The sequence below is a fragment of the Octopus bimaculoides genome, chromosome 9 (genome assembly GCF_046866305.1).
Source record: "Octopus bimaculoides isolate indiv1 chromosome 9, ASM4686630v1, whole genome shotgun sequence".
NCBI classification, from domain to species: Eukaryota; Metazoa; Mollusca; class Cephalopoda; order Octopoda; family Octopodidae; genus Octopus; species Octopus bimaculoides.
The window spans coordinates 7,053,855-7,066,518 of NC_142936.1; the positions used below are offsets into that span (position 1 = coordinate 7,053,855).

The window sequence follows — 12,664 nt, forward strand, 5'->3', positions numbered from 1 at the left end:
GATTTGCTCGACTAAAGGCGGTGCTCCAGCGTGGCCGCAGTCGAATGACTGAAACAAGTAAAAGAAAAAAAGAGTAATATGTATACATATATACGACGGGATTCTACAGAGTTCCCGTCTATCAAATCCACTCACAATCATTGGACATCAGTCGGCCCGGGGCAATAGCAGAATGCACTTGACCAAGATGCCCTGCAGTGGAACTGAACCCGAAATCACATCGTGGGAAAGCTATCTTCTTAACCATATAGCCATGCCTGCATATGTGTATGTGTGCACTATCCTAAATAACAACCAGCAACTGATAAAGAAACCTGCTGACCAACTCAACTTACCGCCGACTCACATTCTTTTGCGAACCCTTACAAACCCCATCACCTAAAAGCTGGCGCACCTAAATAAACACCCCTAATTACAAACGTTTAAATGCTGAACTACACTCTGCATTTTAACCTTCAGATTCCGAAATCAAAAGGTTAAATCTACCGTTTGTATGCAAATAAGACCAACAACAACTAAACCACATCTGCCAACCAACAAATCTCTTTCCGCAACTTACAACACCATGACCTAAAGCTGACACACCTAAATAGACACACCTGATTACAAAGTTCTACATGCGTCAATTGAATTTTGAACGATAACTATTCTGAATTTGCTTAATTAAAATTTTCTCCGAACACAATCTACCGTACAATCTAATTATCACTCAGCAGAGCTACGCCTATCTCAGAAAATTTTCACTATATATATCAAATACAAAATCAAATGCACCACCGTCCGATGATATATTAGCTCGCTAACACTTCGAAGTCACTGTCAATACCATTTTTTGTTAAAGAATAAAAAAAATTCGTACACAGCAAAGTATATTGAATCATCCTACATTTTAAAGTAAAATTGTTTTTATTATAACTTAACATAAAGCGGCGATCTGGCAGAGTTGTTAGAACGGTGGACATAATGCTTTGCGACATTTCATCTGTCTTTACGTTGTGAGTTCAAATTCCGCCGAGGTTGACTTCGCCTTTCATCTTTTCGGGGTTGATAAATTAAGTACCAGTGAAAAACTGGGCTCGATGTAATCGACTTCATCCCTCCCCGCAACCTTGCTGGCTTTGTGCGTTTAGTAGAAATATTGGTTTCCAGTTTTGCTCCAGGGCCAGAAATTTTGGTGGAAGGGATTGAGTCGGTTGCATCGATCCCAGTGCTTAACTGGTACTCATTTTACCAACACTGAAAGCAGGAAAAATCAAAGTCGACCTTGGCAGAATTTGAACTCAGAACCTGGAGACGAACGAAAAGCTGCTGAGCATTTTGTACGGCATACTGACGATTCTGTCAACTCACCGCTTCGCTTCATGTAACACCAAATATGAGGGAGAGAGAGAGAGAGAGGGACAGAAAGAGAAAGAGAAAGAGAGGAAGGGGCGATATATAGAGAGAGAGAGGAGAAGAGAGAGGGAGAGAGAGAGAGAGGAAGACAGATATACATATATATATACACAAACACAGGTGTGTATGTGTATACATACATACATACATACATACATACATACATACATACATACATACATACATATATAAATGATGCAAGCATAAGCATTCGGCGTGAACAGATCCATACTTTTAGCGTGGGAGACAATTCATTGTATCCGAGATGAATAATACCATCTCGAGAATTAATGCTAGAACTCTGAACCTTGTTAAATATCTGGTTTATTCTTCTGATCACAATCACAAAAGAAACCTTTCATTTCAACATTGTATTGGCATTCGTTTCAGATTTGAATTCAACAGGCAGAGATTGGCTACGAACAACGTGATTGGACACTAGAACATCAACAAAACCGGAGAAAGCCGAAAGAAAAACAACATCGATAAAAGGTAAACAGAATCTGATTAGGTGTGTTTATAGACGTTAGTGAAATCATAAATTACAATTTTCATGGAGTTATGAATTCAATAAACATTTGTTTCATTGCTATAAAATGGTAAAAAGGACCCCTACCTTCTGTGATGTATATAGATAGAATAAAACTATGCTGGGACGAATTTCACCCAGAGCTAAATTACATTACGACAAACCAATTACTTCGACAAACAAGATCTGTTGAATGCAAGATGAGAGTAGATGATTGTAATTTTATGCTGCAAAGTTTTCAGTGTAATTTTATCGTCAAAAGTGTGGGCACTGCACAAACACTATGGAAATATTTTTCTAAAGCAGACCTGCCTGTAACATGTATAACATCATGTATCATAATAAACCAGACATATACTTTTATTATGTTATTTTGCTGTGAAGTTTATCATCCACACCAAGGTGTCAGTGACTGGGACCGCTGTGGTAATCATAGGTGTACTACGCGCAAAGAGTATTATATTAGATTAGATTAGATTGGGCTGCTCGTTTTCAGTCCACTGCAGGACGAAAGCCTCAGCAAGTTCTCTTCCCCAGAGAATGGCTTGAGATCATACTGGTTTGATGAGCCCGCTCTACCATACTGGTTCGATATGGTTTAGCAAAGGGAGGCAGTTTTCTCTATACTCATACCTAGGAGTAGTTTAATCGATTACATCAACCCCAGTATTCAACTGGTACTTATTTTATCGAGTCCGGAAGGATGGAAGTCAAAGTCGACCCCGGCAGAATTTGAACACAGAGCGTTGTTGTTGTTGGCACTCCGTCGCTTACGATGTCGATGGTTCCAGTTGATCCGATCAATGGAACAGCCTGCTCATGAAATTAACGTGCAAGTGGCTGAGCACTCCACAGACACGTGTACCCTTAACGTAGTTCTCGGGGATATTCAGCGTGACACAGTGTGATAAGGCTGGCCCTTTGAAATAAAGGTACAACAGAAACAGGAAGTAAGAGTGAGAGAAAGAGTACAGCAGGGTTCGCCACCATCCCCTGCCGGAGCCTCGTGGAGCTTTAGGTGTTTTCGCTCAATAAACACTCACAACACCCGGTCTGGGAATCGAAACCGCGAGTCCGCTGCCCTAACCACTGGGCCATTGCGCCTCCACGATTTAGATAACGTTGGAAACAAATAAGCATTTTTTCTGACAACCCCGTATAATCAGAAATGGATCTGTAATTAAACAGCTGCCATTAAACAGACACTAATGAAGTCAGCTCTATAATCAAAATAACAGAATAAGAACGTGTTTATTGGTATAAACAGACCTCGACTTTTTAAACAGGTATGTCATTGTATCAAATTAATTCAAGTACAGGTGAAAGATAAACAATTAGCACTGGTCGTAGGTGCAATTGATTGTGTAATATCAGAACTGACTGAATATACAGGTGTGCTATTATTCATATTTTATTACCATGGTTACTGCTATGTAATCGAATCGAAGCAATTTGGTGATACTCGAAATTGTTGTGCTTTTGTCGTCACTGCTCTCCTTGTTCAAAGGTGAATTGAGATGAACGTTTACGAACACGCACACACACGCAGAGTCTGTGTACGTATGTGAGTGAGAGAGCCTGCGTATATGTGTGAATGTATTGATAAGTAGGGCTTTACGGACAATAGGTGAGAGTTAGCTATGGCTCGGTATAGAAAACACGCAGTTGTGCTCAAATGAATTGAAATTAAACTCCGAATTCTTCCTCCAAGACTAGATCCACGGCGTCAAGAGTGGCTATATGGGAAATCCAGGTGATATGGAGATAGTGATGCAGATTGGCTTTGACACATATATACATATCGTTTTTATAAATTTACTTAACTGATTTAAATTTTTAGTCTAATATTTTATAGATTTTATGAATTAAAAATTTTCTCTTGGATTTTTTAGATTTTTAAACTAGTATTTTGTATAGTAGGCTTTTCTTGATGGTGTCTGAACTCCTTCATCGTTTGAGTTGCACCATGGGGGTTCCTCTCTAAATTATTAATATATTTTTCATTATATTATTCAATTTGATTTTATTAAATTGTAATTCCCTAACATTATAATATTTATATATATATATATATTAATTCAATTTTGGGGGATTAATCTATATGCGGGTATACTATTTCAGATAATACAAAAAAGATAACCTAATGAGTATATCTGAAAGTAAACTCATGGTATCCCTTTGCACATCACGAAATAATACTTAAAGGATATAACCATTATACCAGCAGGGTATATACTATACTTCCTTAATTATCTCCTACTTTAGTTAATACTTAAATTTATTAAATATGAAGGAACTACACGTGTTTCAATATTGGAAGATTACAATATATATACACAACTGTATATATATATATATATATATATATATATATATATATATTTATTTATAAAAAAGAAGTTTGAAATTCTTATTACCCTGCTCGCGTAAGCGAAAGCAGGTTATTGTAATCATTCGTTTTTGTCTGTCTGTCTGTGTGTTTGCAAAATTACTGGAAAACGGCTGAACGGAATTTCAGCACATTTGCCAGAAATACTCATTGGGTGAATGGCTCGAAATGATGAAAGTTTGGTTTGATTATCTTCAAAACATACATAAATACATACATAGATATGTGACTTTGTGTGTGTACAGTGATGGAGCCAAAGGTTTCGTTTATTAACGAGTTGATTTCTTAATTTCGTCGGAGTACGAATACTTATAATGGTGATACTTTAAAAAAAATTTAAAAAATTTTTTTTTAATCGAACTTTAAACTTCCTTATTGGGTCAGTTATACGCCTTTTTCCGTTCAGGGCGAATGTTGTCAACCGAGAGGCGTATAACTGAATGGCACGCCAGTCCATCACGGAGTTCCTCGATTATGGGAGAGTGGACTGGAGCAATGTGAGATGAAGTGTAATACTCATGAATACATCTTGGTCTGGGAATCGAAACCACGACCTTGTGATCGTGAATGCAACACTCTAACCACCTTCTGCGTGTCATAACGTATTTCACGAATTATTATTTTCTTTTATTTGTTTCAGTCATTTGGCTGCGGCCATGCTGGAGCACCGCCTTTAGTCTAGCAAATCGACCCCAGGACTTGTTCCTTGTAAACCTAGTACTTATTCTATCGGTCTCTCTTACCGAACGACTAAGTGGCTGGGACATAAACACACCATCATCGGTTGTCAAGCGATGTTGGGGGACAAACACAGACACACAAACATACACACACACACACACACACACATATATATATATATATATATATACGACAGGCTTCTTTCAGTTTCCGTCTACAAATCCACTTACAAGGCTTTGGTCGGCCCGAGGCTATAGTAGAAGACTCTTGCCCAAGGTGAACCAGAACCATGGGGATGGTTAGCAAGCTACTTACCACACAGCCACTCCTGCGCCTAAATAGATTATTTTAAAGTGTTTCTTAAAGGTAACACCATCGTAAAATAATGTAAGTCACATATCCGGCGTGGCAGAGGGGTAGGTATAAATGAGATCATGTGGCCTCTCACATAGCTGCCGACGCAGCAGAAGCAATTCTGCGTAAGTCTGTAATAAGAGACTGTGGCATCTCAGCTTCTTTTTAATATTCTATTATTAGTAATAACTATTGTGCCTAGCAGATTTATGCTCATTCAGTTCCCTAGACTACGATACTCGGTCTTCTGTTTATGACACAAGGCAATTTTTTTTTATTCATTTGAAAACCAAAAGGTGCGTCGTAAAAACGCTGGTAAATACGATAACTCATGACAGTAACCATAGAGATACAGCCATCCAGCAATGAGACCTCATTAACACACGTGAAGTGAACACCAGCAGATAATTAGTGCTCGGCAATAAAATTAATAATTCTTAGAAACCTCACCCTCAGCACTGACAAAACTGTTAATTCAATATCTGTATAGTTAAGAAGTCTACTTGGCAATCTTGTGATTCTAGTTTGAACGCCACAGCAGAGTACCTTAAGCAAGTGTCTTCTACCATAGTCTGGGACTGACAAATAATTAGTTTATGAGGAATTAGGTAGATGGAAAAAGGTGCAGAATACTGTTATTGTTATTATCTTTATTATTAAGAAGACGGCGAGCTGGCAAAATCGTTAGCACGCCGGATAAAATGCTTAGCGGTATTTCGTCTGCCGCTACGTTCTGAGTTCAAATTCCGCCGAGGTCGACTTTCCCTTTTATCCTTTCAGGGGTTGATAAAATAAGTACCAGTTACGCACTGGGTCGATATAATCGACTTAATCCGTTTGTCTGTCCCCGCTGTGTGTAGCCCCTTGTGGGCAGTAAAGAAATAAGAATCGTCAGCACGCCGGGCGAAATGCTTAGTGGTATTTCGCCTGTCGTTACGTTCTGAGTTCAAATTCCACCGAGGTCGACTTTGCCTTTCATCCTTTCAGGGTTGATAAAATAAGTATCAATCAAGTACTTAGGTCGATGTAATTGACTTCCCCTCAAAAACTGCTTCCCATCCACATGGCTTTGAGCTCAGTCCCCCTGTATGACATCTTTAGCAAGACTCTTCTGTTGACCAGAGCTAAGCTGAGTGCATTTGGGAGAAGAAAACTTAAAGAAGCTTGTCGCCTATGTACGAGTGTTGACAGTGCGTGCGTGTTTGTTTTCGTCTCTTGACATTGCGTGATTATTTGTTGTAAAATTTCCACGAAATAGCTAACATCATGAAGACATTCCCACGTACAAGCAAACATCAAGACACTCCTACATTTTGGCAAACAAGACACACCCACACACAAACAACAGAGACCCGCCTACATATTGGCAAGCACAACATACATGCAAACATCATAGAGACACTCCCACATACACGTAACAGCATGACACTCCCACACACAGCCACAAACCAATAATCCTTACCCCAACACTTACACAAACTAGCAAACTTTATCACAACAAAACATTCCTATTTTAAAAGGGGCAAACACGTTAGAAATCACGCCCACCAATACTCTTTTACTTGTTTTAGTCATTTGACTGCGGCCATGCTGGAGCACCGCCTTTAGTCGAGAAAATCGACCCCAGGACTTATTCTTTTTAAGCCTAGTACTTATTATATCGGTCCCTTTTTGCCGAACCGCTAAGTTACGGGGACGTAAACACACCAGCATCGGTTGTCAAGCAATGTTGGGGGGACAAACACAAACACATACACACATATATATATATATATATATATACATATATACGACGGGCTTCTTTCAGTTTCCGTCTACCAAATCCACTCACAAGGCCTTGGTCGGCCCGAGGCTATAGTAGAAGACACTTGCCCAAGGTGTCACGCTGTGGGACTGAACCCGGAACCATGTAGTTAGTAAGCAAGCTACTTACCATACAGCCACTCCTACATATAAATTTTTGTCAGGAGTGGGATACGAACCCACGGCGGGAAGACCCGACTGCGACCTGAACGCAGCGCCTTAGACCGCTCGGACATCCTGACAGATTTTTGTCAGCAGCCATGTGTATATATTTACTGGAGTTTTTTTTAAAGGTCTCGACCCTTCAAGCATGCTGGGGATAGGTGGTTTTCGCCTTTGCTCCCTTAAAATAATTATATACATATTTTTTTACTTGCTTCAATCATTTGACTGCGGCCATGCTGGAGCACCGCCTTTAGTCGAGCAAATTGGTAACTTTTGTCGAACCGCTAAGTTACAGGGACATAAACACACCAGCATCGGTTGTCAAGTGATGTTGGGGGGACAAACACACACATATATAAATACACATATACGACGGGATTCTTTCAATTTCCGTCAACCAAATCCACTCACAGGGCTTTGATCAGCCCAAGGCTATAGTAGAAGACACGCAATGGGACTAAACCCGGAACCATGTGGTTGATGAGCAAGCTACTCACCACACAGCCACTCCTGCGCCTATATGTATATTATTATTATTATTATTAATTTAATGTATTAACTGTGGAGGCGCAATGGCCCAGTGGTTAGGGCAGCGGACTCGCAGTCATAGGATCGTGGTTTCAATTCCCAGACCGGGCGTTTTGAGTGTTTATTGAGCGAAAACACCTAAAGCTCCACAAGGCTCTGGCAGGGGATGGTGGTAGTACTGGCAACGGCCACGCTCAAAATGGTGTATTTTATGTGCCAGCTGCACAGGAGCCAGTCCAGCGGCACTGGCAAGGATCTCGCTCAAATGTCTTTTCACGTGCCACCGGCACAAGTGCCAGGAAGGCGACGGAGCTTCATTTTCATACAAGCGACGTTGTTTGTTTCCGTCTTCCACGAAAATCATGTCTGCTCATGAGGAAATATTATTTTGCTTGGAAACAGGTGAGGGCTGCAGAAAATCTGCCTCAACAAACTGAGTCCGACCTAAGCAAGCATGCAAAAGTGGATATTAAATAATGATGATGATGATGATAACATGTATGTATATTTGTGTGTATCCTTATCTTGACGTCATGTGATAGTTGTAAATGAGCCTCACCGTCACACGAATGGTGTTGTTCGTTTCCAGTCTTCTGTGAAAAACATGAGGAAATATAACCTCACTTGCAAACAAATGAGGGTTGGTGACAGAAAGGGCATCCCGCTGTAGAATACCTGCCTCGACAAATTCCGTTTGATCCATGCAACAGTAGACAAACACGTGCCAGCACCACGTTCCAAGCACCCACGCTGGCGCCACTTAAAAAGCACCCAGTACACTCTGTAAAGTGGTTGACCTCAGGAAAGTCAGTCACAGAAATCTTGCTAAAACAGATGACTGGAACATGGTGCATTCCTCCAACTCGCCAGCGCCTGTCAAACCATTTGATCCATGCCAGTATGGGAAACGGACAGTAAATCATGATCATGATGATGATGATGAAAGAAGAAAAAGAAACAAAGCAAAGTTGATTTAGTTTTATCAGAATTTCATTAGTTTTCTTTTCTTTTCTTTCATATTACAGTCTATTGTTTAATTCGTTTTGTGGTTAGAAACCTCAATATAATTACGGATGTAAGCACGTCACAGCTGGCTAAGAACGGGTAAAAGTGGTGCCAGACAAATGGCTTTTTGTTTATAAAAAAAAAAAAACGATCAAATAAAAAATCTGCCTCAATAAAATTTAGTCCGACCCATGCAAGCATGGTAAAGTAGTGTTTAAAAATGAAGAGATGATGGTGATGATAAAATAAATTAAAACTCTTAAAAAATCATGACCAGAACAGATAAATAAGTTTTGTACATTGATGTAAAAATAACAGGATGGAAAAATAAATGGCAAATGTTTAAGTAAACATTTTGAAAAAAAAAAAAAAAAAAAAGGCAGTGAAAAAGTATAGCATCGTTTAGAAAGGAAAAACAAACCACCAAATGCATACATACACAATACACACACATATATATATATGTATATGTATGTATATATATATATATATATATATATATATATATATATATTAGAGGAAAGTGCTAACTGGGAAGCCTTCTACAGATCCCTGGCGCTAGCCTCAGTTGTGAACTTGGAACCTAACAGATGACCAATTATAGCGCTTACTCAGCATACCTATTCGTTTAGATCACCAGTGAACTAAACCCCTCATATCCTATATATATATATATATATATATATGTATATATAGCACAACTAGAAACTAGATCCTTTGTTGGTTCTGGTAATTCCAGATATTCAGTCAACTAAACTGCCTATTAAATGATTTACAGAGAAAGTGGTTGAGTATTCCATAGTGTATACCATTAATATAATCCTCAGATAGAATTATAACAGAGTACAATGCACAACAAAGCTTACCCTTCGATGTACAGGCATAATCCATTCAAAATACCTTCACAGATTACCTAATCTGCCTTAGTGGTTAGAGGTATTTGGTTCATAATCGTAAGGTCTCGAGTTCGATTCTCAGTGGTGCATGATGTCCTTGGGCAAGACACTTTATCTCTCATTGCCGCAGTCTACTCAGCTGGTGAAAATGTGTTGTACCTTTATTTCAAAGGGCCAGCCATTTCACATTGTGTCACACTGAATCTCCCTGAGAACTACATTAAGGGTACACGTTTGAGAAGTGCCCAGTCTCTTGCATGTTCATTTCATGAGCAGACTGTTCCGTTGACCAAAATCAACTGGGATCATGTTGCCTTAACTGACACAGTGCCAATTCTTTAAAAAATTTCCTTCAATAAATCTTGGGTCAATCATTCACAAAATTTGAATGAATTTCATTCACAAGACTTTGGTAAAAGACACACAAAATTCCAGCCAGGGCTTCACGATAGTCAAATGAACTCCTTAACCATCGGCCATGCCTGGTGCACACACACACAACATACACATGGTCTAAATTTTGTTTTAAAGCTTAATCTTGTAGAGTCAATGCAGCCTAGGAGACAAAGCAACACAGACTTCAGTGCCTGGCCCAGATGGCACAATAACAGCCCTTGCAATCAATGAGAACACAAAAGCCATCAACTGGAAGCCCAATTCAATACTACAATCAGCTATTTCAAGTCTACTATGTTTGTTTTTTTCTTCATTGGATGAAAAATGAAAATATATTTAGAAATATTTTCAACTAGACACAGCTGTTATCGGTAGTGGTTATGGCTTTTTGTAGAGAGAAACAAAATGTATTAGTGACTATCCACCCACCATCTAAAAACTATTAATTAATAAACAACAAGATTATCTTGTGCTTTCTGCATTTCAGCCAGCTGTTTCCAGCTCAAATATTCTACCTGTTTTCACATTCAAACTGGCCAGATCCTGCTTCTCACACCTACACTACAATGCTATTCTGTTACTGACATTTCTTCCTTTTGCGTTTCAGCCAGCTTTATATATCTGGCCCAAATATTCGACCTGCTTTTACATTCAAACTGGCCAGATCCTGCTTCTCACACCTACCCTTCAATGTCAATCTAAAGATAAGCAATCATATCTTTGAAATCTCAAAGCAACAAGATTGATTCAAAACAATGTGAATAAATAAGCATTACATTGGATAGAGTAATCTGAATACTAAAGGGTATAAGCAATCTTTATTTACAGACTCTCTTACCGGTTTCACTCATTGGATTACAACCTTGTGAAGGTAACACTGAAAGGTTTTCCAATCACTAACATCGACTCCAGAACTTACTTCAAACTAATACATATTGCATTGACCTCTAGTTATCGAATGGTTTAAGTTTTATCTTTAGCTGTAATGGGATCCAACTCAACACACCATTCTATACCACTATACACATATACACATAGACATATAATATATATATGATGGGCTTCAGCACAGTTTCTGTCTACCGAATTTTATTCACAAGGTATTGGTGAATCCATTGCTAGAGAAGAAGACACTTGCCCAAAGTGCTGTGCAGTGGAATTGAAACCTAGAACAATGTGATTTTGAAGTGAACTCCAAAACCACTAGGCTATTGCTGCATCTTCGTATGTTTTTTGTTGTTGTTGTTGTTGTTTTTTGTTTCGGGGGTTTTTTGGGTTTTTTTCAAAAATTATCTTTTATTTTGCAGCAGAAAGTCCATTTTAAGTTTGATGTATTCTGATTTGAGTTTAATCAAGCCCATACGTGCTTTGTGTTCTACATTGATCAGTTTCCGTTCCAACCGGATGTTTTTCATTTTCTCCGCATGTTCTGTCTTGCGGAGGTCGTCGAGCAGCATGTCATGATCGTTGACCTTCTCGACGAGGACCGGCTCGATTGCTGGCATCTGACCGCCATTTTCACTGTGAGCCGAGACGATGAGTGGGCCCGATTGAGAAGCTGCTGGTACGCCATTTAAATCACTGATATCACTGGAGTAGTTGATGGACGGAGTGAAGTTCACAGAATTGTTGTTCACAATTTGGTTGGAGAAACTGGACTGCGAGTGTAAAACCTTACCAAAACCTGAAAAGAAAAACAGGAAAGGAAACATTAATATACTTCATTTTTGTATTTGGTTCGCAAGATTCTTAATGTGAAATGGTGTAAAGAATAAAAAGTTTAGAATGGTATAACAACGCACTATAGAACAAAAAATGGACTATGTACCTGTTGTAACTTGAAATTTCGGAATTACAGTTCCTTCTTCAGATCTTATTTCTTGGAGTGACCCTAAATTGCATCCTGGTTTGGGGGATCCAGGGTTTTGAGAAATGTGGAACACCCAGTTTGCCACTGTTGTACTCAGGTCTGCTCTGACCTGGAGAAGCAGCACGTGTCAGGGCCCTAGTTATGGGTTAATTTGCATGTTTTAGCAGAAACTCCAAGCACAAACCCCCACTGCTTTGTGAGTGCCATGGAAAAGGAAAAGGATAGTGGAATCATTTTCGACAGCAAATCAAGAAATGGAGGCTTTCAGGTAGTCCAGTGCCTTCTTTGAGATTCTTCTGACAACTCCAGGGAGGTAGAACTCCCCAGCCTTGTAAGATCATTCACCTTGGAAAAGACACATGTAAAACCTAAAGCTTGCTGGTCACCACAGCCATCTTAGCTCACTAAGTCACTGTGGTCAAACTTCCAAACCTAATGAGAGAGATCAGATTGTACGGACTGACCTTCACTTTTAAACTACTCAGTGCAGGCAGGAAGAAGAGCCTACTGCATCTTCTGACATAAAGAAACTGCTACCACCCTCAGTTGTGGGGTTCGGCACTGAGAAAAAACTACAGGCAGAAAAACTGATGTGAAAAATCATGAAGAAAGGAAGCTTTGAACCAGGCAGCAAATTCTACTGTGTGGATGGG

At 39.4% G+C, this 12,664-nt stretch overlaps 1 protein-coding gene, 1 long non-coding RNA gene and 1 other non-coding gene across 10 annotated transcripts in view; 1 reads left to right on the forward strand and 2 right to left on the reverse strand.

Annotated features, from left to right (window-relative positions):
• LOC128248691 (uncharacterized) overlaps positions 1 to 12,664 on the forward strand; it is a 141,500-nt gene that overhangs the window by 63,317 nt on the left and 65,519 nt on the right. Inside the window, exon 2 of the long non-coding RNA XR_008264850.2 lies at positions 1,786 to 1,887. This is a non-coding gene — a long non-coding RNA (uncharacterized LOC128248691). The remainder of the gene's footprint in view (positions 1 to 1,785; positions 1,888 to 12,664) is intronic.
• Positions 7,310 to 7,393, reverse strand: Trnal-cag (transfer RNA leucine (anticodon CAG)). The gene has a single exon. It is a non-coding gene; the product is annotated as a tRNA-Leu (tRNA).
• LOC106873983 (uncharacterized) overlaps positions 8,808 to 12,664 on the reverse strand; it is a 61,704-nt gene continuing 57,847 nt past the window's right edge. For all 8 annotated transcript variants that reach the window (XM_089357059.1, XM_014921529.3, XM_089357062.1 and 5 more), the window contains exon 3: positions 8,808 to 11,825. In XM_089357059.1, the coding sequence (XP_089213185.1) occupies positions 11,431 to 11,825 (395 nt within the window). In that variant the 3' untranslated portion in view covers positions 8,808 to 11,430. The remainder of the gene's footprint in view (positions 11,826 to 12,664) is intronic.